A 19803-nucleotide genomic window follows, 5' to 3' on the forward strand; every position below is an offset into this window, starting at 1 on the left:
GTGTAAAACGGAGTAGTAACAGTACCTTTTTCTATATCTTCAGGTGCGATGGGTATCTGATGATACACATGCACTAAATCAATGGTAGAAAAGATACATTTTCAGTGTATACTGTGTACAAAGTCCTCAATGTGTGGCACCAAATACATTTCTGGGATTGTCCTCACGTCACGTTATCGCATGGGTGCCAGCCATTGGTCTTCTTTAGTACAACATATAATGGCATGGGCCAGCTACTGCTTGATGGTTGCCAAATTCTTTGTGCCAACATGAATGAAAACTCTTGCTTCACTACCCTTAACTTCTCAGGTGTTATCAATGAGGTTTTGCATGGATCAGAGGTGCTGGAGCAATGAGTATATAGTGCAACATGATATGTTGTGCAGGCATTAGGATGTGTATGTCAGTAAGTTCTGGGTACTGCTTGAGAAGATCTACATGTGACAATTCACCCGTGGTACTACATACAGTAGTACCAGTGATGCAGCATGATGTTCTATGGTTGGTTGAACAGGTAATAATGTCGAGGGGATGCTGATGCCTGAGGCCAGGTAAAAGACTTACAAAACAACAAAAAATCAGCCTTGAGAATGGTGTGGCCCACATCTGCCACTGTTAACTGGCATTCAAACTTACATTGTAGACCTAGACTGAGAAACAATGTCATCAAACTGCACATTTGAATAGAAGATCCATTGGCAGTGAAAAGACAGTGCCTTCATGGCTGTGGCATGGCAGGAAAGTAGCATCTGCTGACATGTCTACAAAAATTGTTGCTTCATGTGTCACTCTATGACAAAGAAGTGATAACTGCCATTTGAAGATCCAGTTGCCATTGTCATTGACTCCCTATGGCATTTCCCACTTCTCATCATATTGGAAGGGGAAGGAGGGGTTGCATTTTCATGCTTCAAAACCAAACATCTTATGGTACCATCAGATTTTTGCTGCTGATTTTGATTGACTCCATCTCCTCACTGGGCAGTGGCACTGTGTGTGTTTACAAGGATGCGACATTTGCAAAATGATGACTTACGCAGTACATTCATTGATTTGTGCTTGTGTAGATGTGAGGGCTGCTACAGGGGAACTGTCCATCTGTGGGCCCACTGCTGTGATGCTTCTGGTAGGATAGACCTCTGAAATGTGGTCCACAGTCTGTGTGAGTGCATCTAAAACACGAAAACACCAGTTAAAGTTTTCTATGCACCAAGTCGTAGATGCGACAGCCAGGTGTTCTGTAGAATATCATTATTGATGGCATTGCTTATCAGCATCCACAGATGATGAAGCAACTGTGATGGCATGTGATTTTACAATGCAAAAATTTCTCAATTCACCTCAGATCGCAACAGGCAGTGATTGGAGCATTCTTCATTGTTACATAACAATTATTCAGCATGCAACCAGAATGTCTTGCTCTCCCATAGCCATGTCCTCGTTCAGTCTTGCAACAGATGGTAGATGCGACAGCCAGATGTTCCATAGTATATCATCTTTGAAGCCATTGCTCGCAAGCATCCACAGGTGATGAAACAAGTGCGAGGCCATGTGATCTTCTGACTCCTGTGTATGCAACAATTTCTCAAGCTATTTATCCTCATATTGTGACTGGCAGGTGATTAAAGAATTCTTGATCATCACATACTGATCAGCTCTTGGCAGTGCGGCTAGAATGTCTTGCTCCTCTGTAGCCATGTCCTCATTCAGTCTTGTGACAACATAGCTATACTTACATTCATCTGCCAACACCTGTGCGAATAGAAAACTTTATTATAACTGTGTGAATCATAAAATAGGGCTTTGCTGCCTGAATGATAGGGGCTCAATCAACCCTCTGCTGATAATTGTGCATATAGGCAGCTTGACTGTTGGTGTGTGTCTGTCATGGCAATGGGGCCTGTGAGAGATGTGCCGCATGTTGCAGCTGGTGCAGTTGTTTCATGTACGTCAGGCAGTCGAAACAGAGTGTCATGGTTGCTTCTGATCATGTCAGGGTCTCAAATAATTTTCATATTTACACTATACTAAGACAGCAGTACTGATAATGCAATAGTAGTAGTAAATAGCATACAACATTTATAATTTAACACTGAGGAATAACTAACTACTAAAAACCATAAGAATAAGCAATACCACTGAGCTTGAACACTGTGTGCTGTTACTACCATCATTACTGCAACACCTGATCAGTACAGGCTTTTCAACATAAATATTTACTGTTAATATCTGATGAAGATGATCTGATATGCCCAGATTTTGAATATGGATATAGCATTTCCAGAGGTTTTTCAGAGACACCTTCTGAGCATTTTGATACAAAGGACCCACACTCTCCAGTGGCTCATTATAGAGTAATAACGTAAATATGATTTATTTGGTTTATTACTGTAATCATATTTGTTTTTCTAAAAAATACCTTCACAACAGTGAAGATGCCTATAACATGCAATAACCAAAGTGTACACCACCCAACACATAGTAACATAGCAACCCTCAGATGAAACACTGTACTGTGATTTTGTTGTTGTCACTGTGGGGACAGCTCCGCATAGTGTCATTGTGCCACTCTTCCACTGGATTCAGTGAACTCATATATAAGGTGCATACTGGCCAACTCTTCATCAGTAAACCTATCCATACAGTGTGTATCACTGTTAACATACAACTAAAACTGCTAAAAAAACAAATCCAAGACAGACTTGAGCTATACTGAAAACGAGTTTGAAGACAAAGTGTAGAATGGATACTAATGTTGGCAACAGCAGGTACTGAATGCAAGAGACACAGTGCTATCAACATTTGGACTGCCGTCTACTATTTTCACTGCAATCCAGGTACAAAGAAAATACGGTAGTGACAAGAAACCAAGTGAAGTGCGATAACTCTAATGATGCACCAGAAATTGTAGATCCCTTATACCAAAATACTCAGACTGTATCCCTGAACCACCTCTGAATTAAAAAAAAATTTTTTTTTTTTTGAAGGATACCGTATTTGCCATTGACTGCAGAAATTATTTATTTCACAATTACAATTTTGGCCCTTTTCAAGTGATACTTTAGAAAATTTTGCTTCAGCACATGCCAGACATTAAAATCCTCCAAAATGTATATATGTCCCTATAAATAAATAAACAAATAAATAAATGAATATAAAAATAAAGTTCTACATGACTGTGAACTCTGACCATGAGAAGTTACTCTGAATGTCTGTTGGTGGACTTCTGATTCACCCTGGACCCAATACACTACTTTCAGCAACATCTATTTTATGTGTTTCTTGTCCAACAACTGTTTTACTAAAAATTTATTGTCAGCAGATGTGTTTTTGCAGGTAAGACTGGAACCACTCATTTGTTATTCCTTTTACACCTAGTGCTTGTAGTTTGTTTAGTATTATTTTATGGTGAGCAGTGTCAAAAGACTTGGACAAGAGTAAGAATATGCCTGTAACGCAGTTGTCCATGTCAAGAGCTTCAAGTATCAATTTTGTAAACTCTGTAATGGTTGATATTTTACTTCTACCACTTTGGATCACAATCTGTACTTATTTTAAAAGATGTATTTGTTCATGTAACTCACAAGTCTGCCATTGCTGATTGATTCAGTTATTTTTAGAATGCTGTTATTAAAGAAACTGGCATGTATTTTATATCATCCCTGCATTTCCTTTCTTTAATAAGGGGACAACCTGTACATGCATTAGGTACCCTGTAAAATTATCAAAGTAAATGACTCATTTCTTATGTCTGTTAATGAGGCTTGCATGATGTCAGTGCTTGGTTTCATAACAAAGACTGTATGTGTGGCTGCTGATTTCTTATTTTTTAATTTTTGTATTGTCTCTCTGACTGCAAGGCATGTTGTGGGGAGCAACTTCATTGTGCTAGCTGTGTAATTCATTTTGGGTGCTATGTGTGTCATAGGAAGATTTAGTTGCAAGTTCTCACAATACCATAGAAATAGTCATTTACAAAATTTGCCAATTCCAGAGGATGTTACATTACTCTGTCACCAGCTTTGATTTGTATGGTATTATACTTGTGTTTGCCATTTCCAGGTTCATCTTTTAATGTCTCCTCAAAAATTAGTTTAAACAATGTGCAGAATTTAGAGAACTTAGTTTCTATATTGTTTTCCGTGTACACTCCTCCAAAGTTTGATTTGCCAGTGCTAAAGAAAAACGTTGTATTTTACATTCCAAAAAGCTACTTCCATGGGCCTACAGTTTTGTGGGGTTTACTAGGTCTGTTGTTAGTTTTATTGTTTCAACAGTAGTGATCAGAGGGGCCAAGACCTTTTACAAATTCATTGTACTATTTCCTCTGTCGATATCTGTATCTGTAAATATATGGTCTGATGCTGAACTTTTTTGATACCCTAGTAGCAGCATTTACCATATGTGTCATGCCAAAAGTGTTCAAAATGTTTATAAAGTTATTGCTAATTCTGCCCTCAACTCCTGTGTTAATGTGTGTGTCTCCAAATATTATTGTCTTAGTTATAAATGCTGAGACTCTTTCCAGGACCAAAGTTAATTTGTTAAAGATAGTCTCTATATTACTACTGGGTGAGTGGTGGTGTATGCACAGAGTGACTCACTTCTTATGGATGTGTTACATTATTCTAAATAGACCATATTTCAGTGTGTTTGTGTAAGGGCATAGTGTAGTGTGCGGTGTTGCATGCGTTTATTTCCTTCTATGGTATGTGAAGTTCTGAACTGATTATAGTTTTATGTCTGTCTAATAATAATACAAGCTCTAAATACTTCTTTGTCAATCCACATAACTTAACTACTGTGTGACCTCTTACTATTTGCCACTTAAGTCAGTATCCGTGACAGTGAGAACTGAGTTACAGGCTGATTTTACTTCTTCCATAACATCTAGCAATGCAAAATACTTGGTTGTCACATTACATACAGCACTATCTTACAAGGAAGATTGCATGAATATAAAGAAACTGCTTGAAACAAAATCATAAGCAAACTAGCAGGCACTACTTGGGGTGCACAGCCCAGGACAGGAAGGACTACAGCTTTTGCCTTGTACTACTCAGTTGTGGAGTGTGTACATCCTGTGTACTGTAACTCCAGCCGTGCCAAATAAGGGGACAGTGGTTCGCTGATGACATTGTAATTCTGTCAGAGACAGCAAAGGACTTGGAAGAGCAGTTGAACAGAATGGACAGTGTCTTGAAAGGAGGATATAAGATGAACATCAACAAAAGCAAAATGAGGATAATGGAATATAGTCGAATTAAGTCGGGTGATGCTGAGGGAATTAGATTAAGAAATGAGACACTTAAAGTAGTAAAGGAGTTTTGCTATTTGGGGAGCAAAATAACTGACGATGGTCAAAGTAGAGAGGATATAGAATGTAGACGCAATGGCAAGGAAAGCGTTTCTGAAGAAGAGAAATTTGCTAACATCGAGTATAGATTTAAGTGCCAGGAAGTCGTTTCTGAAAGTATTTGTATGGAGTGTAGCCATGTATGGAAGTGAAATGTGGACGATAAATAGTTTGGACAAGAAGAGAATAGAAGCTTTCGAAATGTGGTGCTACAGAAGAATGCTGAAGATTAGATGGGTAGATCTCATAACTAATGAGGAGGTATTGAATAGAAGTGGGGAGAAGAGGAGTTTGTGGTATAACTTGATAAGAAGAAGGGACCGGTTGGTAGGACATGTTCTGAGGTATCAAGGGATCACAAATTTAGCATTGGAGGGCAGCGTGGAGGGTAAAAATCGTAGAGGGAGACCAAGAGATGAATACACTAAGCAGATTCAGAAGGATGTAGGTTGCAGTAAGTACTGGGAGATGAAGAAGCTTGCACAGGATAGAGTAGCGTGGAGAGCTGCATCAAACCAGTCTCAGGACTGAAGACAACAACAACAACAAACCACTCAATGGATCATGCCACATTATCACAGGCTGTTTGAGACCACAGTTCATCAATGAGCCATTGTGCCTAGCCAGTATCACATCCCTTAGCTTAAGATGTGAAGTGGCAGTTGTGAAGAAACAAACTAAATCATTTACATCTATGGTCCACGCTCTTTTTGGATATCAAGCAGCCCATCATCAATTTAAATCAAGGAGAAATTTCCTGGATGTGATAGAAAATCTCACTAACATGCTGTAACAAACTTGAGTAGAAATGTGACTATGAAAAGATACCCATCTCTGAGATTACAATATACCAAGGGAAGAACTTCCACCAGGACACACACAGTGGAGTGGAACATATGGAGATCTTTGAACAGACTATATTCTGCTGTTGCAAGAATCAAAAACAACATGAACATAAAGGGATTATCATACGAACTGCTGCTGTGTGATTGCGGATAAAGGCAGGCTATTGCCCACCTTATACAGTGAGGAATACCCAAGCACCTGAAAAGTTTAGGAGTTCTTGAAGGTTACCCCAAGTGCATTAGACATGCCTTGCTTTAGGTTCAAAATCCTTTAGTGCTATTATATTATGTGTATGTTTACACACAGTTTTTAGTTTTAAATTTTTTTTATCTTTACAGTTTTCAGTCATTACTTGTTGTTAAGTGCAGTGTTTGATGCTTCTGACATAATAAAATAAATAAGTGTAGAGTTGTGCTTTCTATTCCTGAGAATATCCATTAATTTTGAATAAAGTGCAATAATTATTATATTTCAAAGATGTAGTATTATGTCAAGTTCTCTTTTATTTCTAGTCAACTGGGTGCTAAAAATGAATTACTGTCACTGTCAATGCTGAAGAAAAAATTTCCGTGGCTGGATACAACTGGAATTGTGCTGGGTTGCCATGGTCTTGAAAATGAAGGATGGTAAGCTACTTCAATGGCTGAAATGACTAAAGTGCTTTGTAGACTGTAGTGAAGTGCCGTTATCTGATAAATGATTTACATTTTTAGTTACACTGTTTCTAAGAGCTTGCAGTTGTGAGAAGGACCTAAGCAGTAAGAGGTGCTCATGACTCAGTAGTTGCAGTGGTTTAAAACCATAACAACCCATCCATCTTAGCAATAAGATACATCAGTTTAAGCCTAGTACTCAAAGGACATTTTTTGTACTTCTTTCCATTATATAAAGTGAATATTGTACTACATGGATTGTTACAATGTTACACTTTCATTTATATTCGTAATTATATATTCAAGATATCTTTTATAGTTCTTCAAGAAAAGTTCAGGCAGTTTTCTTTCCTTTCTGTCAAGTGTGTGATATTGCGTCCTCCCACCCCTCTCCCTCTGAAAACTTGGTTGTGGTGACAGGCTAGTCTGTAACATTTCCCAAGGTCTAGGTTAGGTCGGAAGTTGATGATTTATAATTTGGTTGTGGGTTGGTGAAGCTGACAAATATGAATGCAGAATATATGTTGTGTTAACAGAATGACCTACAGCATAGTCCAATTTTTTACGCATTTTTCCTTATAAAAACGAAAACTGCAAGGTAAATTCAAAAGCTCTAAATCAGGGAATGGCAAGTCTCCAACAAGTATTTTGATGCATGCTCTGAACATTTATTGCTCATAAACTACAAAAAATGCAAAGACTGGGAGGGACAGTCCACTACATAACATTTACCTTTCTTCCCAGCAGAGAATTGACTGACTTACCATTTTTCACTTCTCTTACAATTTAGGCTTATTGAAACAATATTGGCACTTTATGTCTGTATGACACTTGTAGTGTTAAGATTGGAGGTAAGTTTAGTAAGCTTGAGGAAATATTGTGTACATGGTTGGAATTGGGTTTGTTAGATTATATACTATACACTGTTCATTCAGTAGACCCATAATGAGGAAATACTCGAGATGTGAATGGGCCAGAAAATAAAATAAAAAAAGGTAATAAATATTTACAAAAGACTTGATGTGCTAATGTTCCTTCTCACTCATTCTGAATGATACGAAATTATGTTAAAATTTTAAACATATTTTCATGTATATGTTAATAAAATATTTATAATGAACATGTAAATGTAATTTGACATCTGCTGGTGAATAAAGGGTTCCTCTAGACCTTTCAATAGTTCATCCTTGCTGCTCCAGTGCATGTTTTCTTATGTCATCTACAATCTTCCCATTAGGCTATCATCCGATGCTTTCCTTATCTCTTGGAATTAACTACATTGATATTTCTCTTATCAATTCACCAGGATGCATGTCCATTGCCCTCTCTGCATCATTTCCATTACATTGTCAGTTTTGGGGTGACTTCAGCTGAACAACTTTTGCTTGGATATACTTGTAACCAGAGCTAGCAATCAAACACTCACCTGCAGACATAAAAGCTTTATTGTGGGTGCGTTGTCTACTGATATTGTTGCTAAATGATAGAAGAGGGATATTGTATTTTAATGCACTGTTCCCTTGCAGAAAACAGAATTGCTTTTAAAAGGGAATTAGTTAACCTGTAGTAACTCAATAACAGTTAATCAGCAAGGAGCAAACATGTCATGATAAATTCACAAAAACGAGGACCAAAAGGAATACATAGAGTAAACATAAAACACATAAAAACACATCAACCATGGTGGCTGTGCATGGAACTTCTTAGGCAGCTGGAGTTCACTTGGCTACATCATGTAACACTGCACCACCAGCCCTACATGAACACTTAATATTGCACTAGCGTGTGAAGACACTTGTTTCAGATGCTATCTCAGCCCCATCGGTGGAGATGGAGCCTTAGTGTCAGTGAAACAACTAGGGCAATGAACATGTCATCTTGATCTGGTTGTCTGTGCTGGTGGTTGTTCTTTGTCAGGCTTTCATGAGAGCTGCAGTACTTGTGGCTGGGTCTCTGGTTCTTGAAGATTCTAGTGTCTTTTTGGGCTTGTGGATGGTGATGCCTCTTGCAATACATACACAGGTTTGACTCTGTTGAGGGAACTGATTGTTGTCCAGCAATTCACCAAGATGTCCAATGTCTGTGTATTTCTTCATAAAACATGGTACGGGCCACTGTTTGGAGGTTGCAGTGGTAGTTTCATGCATCCGGTACTGAACACAAAATGGGAGCAGCTTTCTAGATCTTGATGCGTGTAACAAGGTAGTGTTGCGTGATAGGAAGCTTTTGAAGGCTAGATCTGAGGGATATGGTCTCACAGACACTGTCAGAATTCCGATTGGTTTGTTGTGGATGTATGCAGGGCATTGGCATCAGTGGACTTACCTGGAAGACATAATATCTCTCTGTAGATTAGCTCCATGGCCAAAGAATCGATATGGGGCTTATATGTGGTTTGCAAGTGAAGGAGGACAACAGGAAGGGCTGCTGTTTAAGTTGTATCATGGCACATGAACGCCACCTTCAGGGAAAGATGCCAGCATTCAATCATACCATTGATGGCAGGTGGTGACTGGTAGTCTTGTCATGGACATGCCCACAAAACTTGGCAGGGTGTTTCAAGTCTGACTCAAATTACTAATCACAATCATTAGTGATATGCAGAGAGCAGCCAAAACTTGTTAACCATACTGACACAAATGTAGAGGCCAATGTTTCAGTGGTAATGTTGTTGATGGCCACTGCCTCTAGCCAATGGGTGAAACAATCAATCATGTTGATAAATAACATTGACTGTTCAATGGAGTAAGCAGTTGCACTACATCAAGGTGAACATGTGCAAAATGTATGGTTACATTCAGAAAATCACCAATCTGCACATGTATGTGGTGAGATGCTTTACACCTTTGGCATTGTAGACATGTTTGTGCCCATCCCCAAGACTCTTTTTCCATCCCTGGCCAAACAAAATGTTGAGACATCAGATGAAAGATGAGACAGATGCTTGGATGGCACATGTGGACGCTGTGGAAAGCTTGTCTTTTGAATGCTCATGGAAGAAATTGACAAGGTTTTCCTTGGGAGACATTGCAGTAAAGCCTGACATCTTTTCCCAGAATGTCAAGAAATTGTAGTCATAATGCTGATGTAGCCTTGTCGACAGATGTTCAGAGCTATTCATCCTCTATTTGTGCTTGGACCAGTGTGGAAAAGTCAATAGGGCTCATCACACAGCTGATGTGTGAAAGACAGACAGCCACCATGTTATCAATACCTGAAATGTACTTAATGTCAGTACTGAATTGCACTGTAAATTTGAGATGGTTACATTGGTGAGGAGAGCAGTTGACACTGTTCTGCTTAAATGCATTGGTGAATGGTTTATGAAGACTGTAAATATTAACACCTCAATCTGTGGTTGGAAGTGTTTAATGGCCCCATATTTGATTATTAGCTCATTGTCATGGGCACTTCACTTTCTCTGAGATGTGGGCAGTTTTTGAGAGAAATTTGCCAATGGTTGTCATGAGCCCTGTAAGCTTTGTTGTATTGCTGCACTGATAGCCATCTGGGTTGAATACACTGCTAAATGTAGGGGGTGCATTAGGGGTACATTGAGGAAGGGATGTACAAGGAGCAGTCCGTTAGCCATGCTCCACTTTATGGCCTTGAATGTAGAGCACATAGCCTCAGTCCACTGCACTGGTGCACTGCCTTTCACTTTAGGTCCTGCCAGTTCTGCAATCAATGGTTCCTGCAATTCTGCTGCATGAGGTAGGTGAAACTGTAAAAGTTCATCAAACCTATGAAGTGCCATAGTACCTTGATTGCTTTGACCTTCTCTGTTGAAGGTAGAGAGCCCGCAGATGAAATTTTGTGTCATAAGAAGGTAACCTCATGGTTGCCCAAAAATGCACTTAGAGAGCTTGCAGATGAAATTCTGTTTCATAAGAAGGTAACCTCAGGTTGTCCAAAAATGCACTTTAAAATATTCAACATGACTCCATAATACTCCAATAGCTTAAACACTCTCTGCAGGTGTTGCTGAAGTTGTTCTGGTTTGGCCGAAAACACAAGCACGTTATCCAGGTACACAAACAGAAGAGAAGGCCTTGAAGTGCAGAGTCAATAGACCTTTGCCATGTTTGTGCTGCACTCTGTAATTAGACTTTCATATACATGCTTTCAAATAGCCCAAATGACATTATAATTGTGTTTTTCAGATGGTCTTCTTTTGCCACTGTTTTCTGCATATAACCTTTTGCTCAGTCCAGTACACTGAGTATCAAGTTTCTTGTGCTGGCCATTTTTACAGCAGCTGTATATAAATTACTGTAGTTCAAAAGAAAAATGCCTTTTACATGCTGCCATGTCAAAAATAGCAGTTAAATTGCTATATTTTGAAAACAATGACAAAAAAGTGCAAATTTTTAACCAGTTTGCCATCAGAGAGAAAGCTATTTGGCTTAGGTATAATGAATTAGATGACGATCTGACAACCACTGAAGAGGCCTTGTAATTGAGACATAATGTGTTTGGGTGCACAAGATAAGTAAGAAAACTTAATGTACAGCAAGCAAAAGGTGTTTTTCTTTTGAATCACTTTAATGTATGCTGAATATTGTTGCTCTGTCTAATGTATAATTGTGGCCCCTTAACAATAGCACAGGATAACAGTCAGCCATTGTTCTTGCATTAGGCACACAGTAATCTTTACAGAGGTGCCAGGCTCCATCTTTCTTAAGCACCAGGTGAAGGCAGAGGACCACAAACTGCTCAGTGGTCTGATAATACCCTCTCATAGCATAGTGCCAAACTCTGCCTTAGCAATAACAAGGCAGTCCGGTGCCAAATACCTAGCTTTCTAGCTCTGCATTACGCTGGTGGTCCATCTGTCATTTTGATATGATGCAACACACTGTGCGGTATTTGCTTAGGCACCCCTGGTGGCCTTTTCAAAGTTGAGAATTGATTTATTAAAGAAGCCTACTCACCCTCTTGTGCCTGTATCAGCTTCACACTGTGAAAGGCTGCACTGCAATGAAACCTAGTGGCAGGAAACCTGGTAATGCTCTCGACCAATTGAGTGTTAGCCACATATGGAAAGAGTTGTAATATGGCAAGAGATCTGCACCAATTATAGCCTACATGATGTCTGTGGCTGTAAAGTCCCAGGGGAATGGATAGATTGATCCTACGTTCAGGTCCATCCTTTGTGTGCCATATGCCGTAGGTCACAATAGTCGAACTGTTGCCAGCCGATAGGCAGAAGGCAGTTGTCAGCTTGCAGCGATGCTTCAAACCAGTGTCCACTAGGAACTTCAGACCAGAACTTCTGTTGCTAATGCACAGGCAGTGAGTTGGTGATAGGCAGTCCATTGCGCCTTTGACTGACCACTACCAGCATTTGGATGAAAGCATCACACCATACATTTTTGTGCCTGCTAGCCAAATCTCCAGTGATACTAACTCGCAGACTGCTCAACCTTAGTAGACATAGCATTACCAACAGGCCTGCTCCTTGAACATCTGTGGTGCCACCTTGTGACAACAGCATGCCGACCTGCATGACATTTCCACCTTTGCCTCAAGTGAGTCCTCATCGGCACACGCAACTGTCACCTTGGCCAGCTTATAGCTGTACTGTGACGTGACTGCACTAATCTGGGCCAGACCAATGGCTTCCAGTATTTGAACTGCAAGTTCCACCATGTGGCCCAGTGACATTTTCATTTTGCAGTGTAACTGCATCAATGTGAATAAAAAAAAATGTTGTCTCAGAAGGAAAATAAACTGAAAGTTAATTGTCCTTTCATAACATTAATAGCAGCTGTAAATAAAGTTATTGTAATTTGTGGGTTTAGCTCAGTATCTTCAGAATAATAATTCACATTGTTAACTTATCTTGCTCTTGAGGCTTCATTGCAGATGCTATTTCCTGGAAGTTTGTTAACTGAAAATGGGATGGAGAACTGCATAGTTCTAGATAATCATGTAAATCAGCTGTTTCTGGTCTACTATTTCTTACCTCCCAGAGTCCTCATCGAAATCTTACACCATATGCTCCCCCCCCCCCCCCCCCCCCTATTCCCCCTCTTATACTCTTTATTTACTTTTTATAACAATCCATATATTGTTACATACAGCAAACTCACCAATTACTATTACAAAAGTTATTGGCAATTACAAGAAATAACTTCATCTGATAGGTACAAATGAAATGCATAAAATGTGATGCAAAATCAGCCATAATTCTTCTGTTTTTAAGGAAATGTCATCAAAATGCTTTGAATAAACAATGCTGGTTACATTTTTGTTACTCCATCCCAAATCACTCTAACACATTTCAGGTTTCAAATAAACACACAATATTTTTTGGTGTGAACAGAATTTCAGCAGATATTACAGTAAACCGAATAGTCACTTTGTGTATATTGTCAAAGATTTTGTTTTATGAGTTTTAGTAGCTACTGAGTAATTAGGTGTTGTTATGATTAGCAATTGCATAGTAATCTGGCCGTATGTTAATCAGAGGTGTTTCAGATTTCAGTGTTTTTGGTGCTCTTTCTTCATTTGACTGTTTGTAACTGAATGGTTCTAATTGTAACCAAACGAATTGGCTATGCATGTACTTAGGAATGGAGGGATGTGATACTGATGAGGACTTTGACATGATGTTATTGGAAATCACATTTCAGTGTTCAGAAGGTGAAATTACCTATGTTGGTCCTACCTAATAATCCTACTTAATGATGTAAAAGGTAATTAACCCTCTAGCATGTGTGCCTATATATAAAGTGCACCAACCACAAATAACATTATGTTTTAGCATTCCATTGGTGTTTTACAATTGTGAGTCCATACCTATTCCTTCATTATTGCTTCAGGTACCACAATGATACGTTGTGTTATCATATGTCCAAATAAGCAGCAGTAATATAAAATAAACAGTGAGGTAAGTGAAAAAAGTTTATGATCTGTGCAAGAAAATATCCCAGATTCAGAACTAGCAGCACAGTCTCACAATGAGGCAGTAGTCTACAAGCTAATTAGTTATCAAATAAGCATTTGGCTGAGACCTGAAGTAATTGTGCTGTGTCCTACCTACCAAAATCTACTCAATACAGTTACAAATTCCTCTTGATACCCCATATGATTAACATTGAACTTGAGTGTGGTACTGAGTCAAATGCTTTTCGGAAATCAAGGAATACTGCATCTACTTGATTGCCTTGATCCAAAGTTTTCAGTATATCATGGAGAAAAGTGCAAGTTGGATTTCATATGATCAATGTTTTCAGAATCCATACTGGTTGCCATTGAGGAGATCATTCTGTTTAAGATAACTCATTATGTTTGAGCTTAGAATATGTTCTACAATTCTGCAACAGATTGATGTCAAGAGTATTGGATGATAGTTTTGTGGATCACTTCTACTATGCTTCTTGTAGACGGATGTGGTTTGTGCTTTTTTACAAGAACTGGGCAAATTTTTTGTTTGAGGAATCTACACTAGATTGTAGTTAGAAGAGGGGCTAACTCAGCCACAAATTTAGTGTAGAATCTGACAGGGATTCCATCGGGTCCTGGAGCTTTGTTCAGTTTTAATTATTTCAACTGTTTCTCAAACCACTGACACTAATACTTATTTCATTCATCTTTTCAGAATTGAGGCAGTTAACTTGGATTTTCCTTTGTAAAGGAACATTTGAAAATGGAGTTAATTTTGCTTTGCCACCCTCAATTTCAGTTTGTGTCTCACTCATTAGGGACTTGACACTAACTTTGGAGCCACTAGCAGCCTTTACATATGATCAGAATTTGTTTGGTTTCTGTGAAAGATCACTTGACAATAACCCACTACCATAGTCATTGAAGGCATTGTGCACTACTCTCATGACAGCCAAATGTGTTTCATTTGTCTCAATCTATCGAATAACAGGCTCTGATGAGATAGTATTTATAGAAAAAATTAATACTTTAATATTGTTGTTGTCAAAATATAAACAGCATAGAATTGTAATTGTAGGTGATATTAACATAGATATAAGGGCAAAGAGAAAAAATGTAATTCATATGATTAACACTCTGAAGTCAGTAAACTATTACTGTCTCAATGAAAAACAAACTAAACTGAACGCATTCCTTGATAACATAATTAGCAATGTGCAAAGAGACTCTATACAATGTGATGTAATAGAATTAGGAATATCAGATCATGCAGGGCTATGGCTTCAAATAGAAAAGTCAGCCTTCAGTTCTACAGAGAGAGGAGTGACATATACAATTCTAGGTGAATCCAATGTAAACAAAATGATAAACCAGTTAAAAGAAATGGATTGGACTCATGTAATGGATAACAAGAAAACGATTAATAAATGTTTTTCCATTTTCCTGACAGAGATCAAGCTTATAGTAGAAATGACATGCCCCTTGATAACCAAAAGGTACCAGAGTAATATTACACATAAGCAACAAAATACTGATTTGATTTGATTTATTTCGTGTTCCATAGGTCCAACTGTGTTGGATACACAAGGACGTGGAATGAGTCAGTTTATTACAAATACAATCTGATAATCTTATAGCGTATACAGAAATTTGAGTACATAATTATATAAAAATTTATACAGTAAATTCTTTGGGCAGCAATACAGAAAAAGAAAATACATATTTTTTTAGAATCATTAAAAGACTACAGAAAACAGATACGAAGCACACACAGATACAGAGCTCAGGTTAAATAAAATTCTTAGTGGCATTATGTCAACTTGTATTATATAATATTAAAATATTGCAATTTATTTAGTTAAAAATTCATCTAGACTGTAAAAAGCTTTTTCTAGCAGAAATATTTTTAGTGCTTTCTTAAACTCACTCTTGTTATGAATCTTTGTCTTTATTTCGGGAGGAAGAGCATTGATGAGTTTTGCTCCAGTGTAGTGGACACCCTTTTGTGCCAAGCTCAAATTTCTGAGTTCACTGTGTATGTCATTCTTCCCCTGTGTGTTACGCTCATGATAATTACTGTTTGGTTGAAATATATCTATATTTTCACAAACAAAACACATGAGAGAAAGAATATATTGGCATGTAGTTGTGTATATTTTAAGATTACGAAAACTATTTCGAGTCTCTTGGGCGCAATCCACATATAATTCTTAAAGCTCGCTTCTGTGCAATGAACACTTTCCTTGCTAATGGCTGGTTGCCCCAAAAAATAATTCCGTACTCAATGAGACAACGAAAATAGCCATAATATGCCACTTTTGCAGTGTTAGGTTCAACACATGTAGTGACAACCTGTAAAGCATAGGTAGCAGAGCTAAGCCTCTTACAGAGATCAATAATATGTGAAGACCAGGTCATTTTCTTGTCAATGTGCACTCCAAGAAATTTTGTTGTTTCCATTCTAACTATTGGTTGATTACGACATGTCACACTTATCTCTCTCTCTTTTTCTGTTTTTGTACAGAATTGAATAAAGCTGGTCTTACTGGAATTTAATGAGAGACCATTCACCTTGAACCAATTAACCATATCTGAGAGTATGTGATTAATGAGTTCCTCAAGATTGTTGTCTGTTCTACTACTCATAAAAATTGTGGTATCATCAGCAAATAATGTAAATTTACACGACAGGCTTGTACATGATGGTAGATCATTTATAAAAATCAGGAATAATAGTGGCCCAAGAATTGAGCCCTGGGGCACTCCACATGTAATGGAACTCCATTCAGAATCTGAGGAAGTGTCATATATTCCACCCGAGCTATTCAACACAACTTTTTGTTTTCTGTCTTGGAGGTACGACTGTAGCCAATTGCCTGCAACACCACTTATTCCTACTAATTTTGCTTTTTGCAAGAGAATCTGGTGATCAACACAGTCAAACGCTTTGGATAAATCACAGAAGACACCATTTTTTCATTAAGGGTTTCTAGGACTTCATTTGCAAGTGCGTAGACTGCGTCTTCTGTTGAACGGCCCTTTTGAAAGCCAAATTGGCTCTTGCTGAGAACTCCATTCTTCATGAGATGATCAGTAATTCTTACATGTATTAGCTTTTCTAGAATTTTGGAGAAAGCTGTCAGCAAAGAGATAGGTCGATAGTTAGTTAGTTCAGCTTTATCGCCCTTTTTGTACAGGGGCTTCACAATGGCATACTTAAGTCAACTGGGAACAACACCTTTCTGAAGGGAAGCATTGAAAATATGGCAAAGAATTTCCCTTATCCACACACAAGAATATTTCAATAAATTACTAGATATATTATCAACCCCTGCAGAATTCGTACTTTTTAGAGACATGATGATTTTTTGAATTTCTTCTACAGTGACAGGATTAAGGTGCATTTCTGAAATTGTGTTTGAATATACGGCTTGACAAAGAGTTACAGCTTCATCAACATTGGGCTTGCAACCAATCTGCTGAGTTACTGATGTTGTTGTTGTGGTCTTCAGTCCTGAGACTGGTTTGATGCAGCTCTCCATGCTACTCTATCCTGTGCAAGCTTTTTCATCTCCCAGTACCTACTGCAACCTACATCCTTCTGAATCTGCTTAGTGTATTCATCTCTTGGTCTCCCTCTACGATTTTTACCCTCCACGCTGCCCTCCAATACTAAATTGGTGATCCCTTGATGCCTCAGAACATGTCCTACCAACCGATCCCTTCTCCTGGTCAAGTTGTGCCACAAACTTCTCTTCTCCCCAATCCTATTCAACACCTCCTCAGTAGTTATGTGATCTACCCATCTAATCTTCAGCATTCTTCTGTAGCACCACATTTCGAAAGCTTCTATTCTCTTCTTGTCCAAACTATTTATCGTCCATTTTTCACTTCCATACATGGCTACACTCCATACGAATACTTTCAGAAATGACTTCCTGACACTTAAATCAATACTGGATGTTAACAAATTTCTCTTCTTCAGAAACGCTTTCCTTGCCATTGCCAGCCTACATTTTATATCCTCTCTACTTCGACCATCATCAGTTATTTGGCTCCCCAAATAGCAAAACTCCTTTACTACTTTAAGTGCCTCATTTCCTAATCTAATTCCCTCAGCATCACCCGACTTAATTAGACTACATTCCATTATCCTTGTTTTGCTTTTGTTGATGTTCATCTTATATCCTCCTTTCAAGACACTGTCCATTCCATTCAACTGCTCTTCCAAGTCCTTTGCTGTCTCTGACAGAATTACAATGTCATCGGCGAACCTCAAAGTTTTTATTTCTTCTCCATGAATTTTAATACCTACTCCGAATTTTTCTTTTGTTTCCTTTACTGCTTGCTCAATATACAGATTGAACAACATTGGGGAGAGGCTACAACCCTGTCTTACTCCCTTTCCAACCACTGCTTCCCTTTCATGTCCCTCGACTCTTATAACTGCCATCTGGTTTCTGTACAAATTGTAAATAGCCTTTCGCTCCCTGTATTTTACCCCTGCCACCTTTAGAATTTGAAAGAGAGTATTCCAGTCAACATTGTCAAAAGCTTTCTCTAAGTCTACAAATGCTAGAAATGTAGGTTTGCCTTTCCTTAATCTTTCTTCTAAGATAAGTTGTAAGGTCAGTATTGCCTCACGTGTTCCAATGTTTCTACGGAATCCAAACTGATCTTCCCCGAGGTTGGTTTCTACTAGTTTTTCCATTCGTCTGTAAAGAATTCGTGTTAGTATTTTGCAGCTGTGACTTATTAAGCTGATAGTTTGGTAATTGTCACATCTGTCAACACCTGCTTTCTTTGGGATTGGAATTATCATATTCTTCTTGAAGTCTGAGGGTATTTCGCCTGTTTCATACATCTTGCTCACCAGATGGTAGAGTTTTGTCAGGACTGGCTCTCCCACGGCCGTCAGTAGTTCCAATGGAATATTGTCTACTCCGGGGGCCTTGTTTCGACTCAGGTCTTTCAGTGCTCTGTCAAACTCTTCACGCAGTATCATATCTCCCATTTCATTTTCATCTACATCCTCTTCCATTTCCATAATATTGTCCTCAAGTACATCGCCCTTGTATAGACCCTCTATATACTCCTTCCACCTTTCTGCTTTCCCTTCTTTGCTTAGAACTGGGTTTCCATCTGAGCTCTTGATATTCATACAAGTCGTTCTCTTATCTCCAAAGGTCTCTTTAATTTTCCTGTAGGCGGTATCTATCTTACCCCTAGTGATATAGGCCTCTACATCCTTACATTTGTCCTCTAGCCATCCCTGCTTAGCCATTTTGCACTTCCTGTCGATCTCATTTTTGAGACGTTTGCATTCCTTTTTGCCTGTTTCACTTACTGCATTTTTATATTTTCTCCTTTCATCAATTAAATTCAATATTTCTTCTGTTACCCAAGGATTTCTACTAGCCCTCGTCTTTTTACCTACTTGATCCTCTGCTGCCTTCACTACTTCATCCCTCAAAGCTACCCATTCTTCTTCTACTGTATTTATTTCCCCCATTCCTGTCAATTGCTCCCTTATGCTCTCCCTGAATCTCTGTACAACCTCTGGTTCTTTCAGTTTATCCAGGTCCCATCTCCTTAAATTCCCACCTTTTTGCAGTTTCTTCAGTTTTAATCTACAGGTCATAACCAATAGATTGTGGTCAGAGTCCACATCTGCCCCTGGAAATGTCTTACAATTTAAAACCTGGTTCCTAAATCTCTGTCTTACCATTATATAATCTATCTGATACCTTTTAGTATCTCCAGGGTTCTTCCATGTATACAACCTTCTTTCATGATTCTTAAACCAAGTGTTAGTTATGATTATGTTGTGCTCTGTGCAAAATTCTACCAGGCGGCTTCCTCTTTCATTTCTGTCCCCCAATCCATATTCACCAACTATGTTTCCTTCTCGCCCTTTTCCTACACTCGAATTCCAGTCACCCATGACTATTAAATTTTCGTTTCCCTTCACAATCTGAATAATTTCTTTTATTTCATCATACATTTCTTCAATTTCTTCGTCATCTGCAGAGCTAGTTGGCATATAAACTTGTACTA

At 38.5% G+C, this 19803-nt stretch overlaps 1 protein-coding gene across 1 annotated transcript in view; it reads left to right on the plus strand.

Moving 5' to 3' along the window:
• Positions 1-19803, plus strand: part of LOC126481526 (FAD-dependent oxidoreductase domain-containing protein 1-like) — a 237803-nt gene that overhangs the window by 20330 nt on the left and 197670 nt on the right. Inside the window, exon 3 of the mRNA XM_050105334.1 lies at positions 6715-6828. Within this exon, the coding sequence (XP_049961291.1) occupies positions 6715-6828 (114 nt within the window). The remainder of the gene's footprint in view (positions 1-6714; positions 6829-19803) is intronic.

The sequence above is a fragment of the Schistocerca serialis genome, chromosome 5 (genome assembly GCF_023864345.2).
Source record: "Schistocerca serialis cubense isolate TAMUIC-IGC-003099 chromosome 5, iqSchSeri2.2, whole genome shotgun sequence".
NCBI classification, from domain to species: Eukaryota; Metazoa; Arthropoda; class Insecta; order Orthoptera; family Acrididae; genus Schistocerca; species Schistocerca serialis.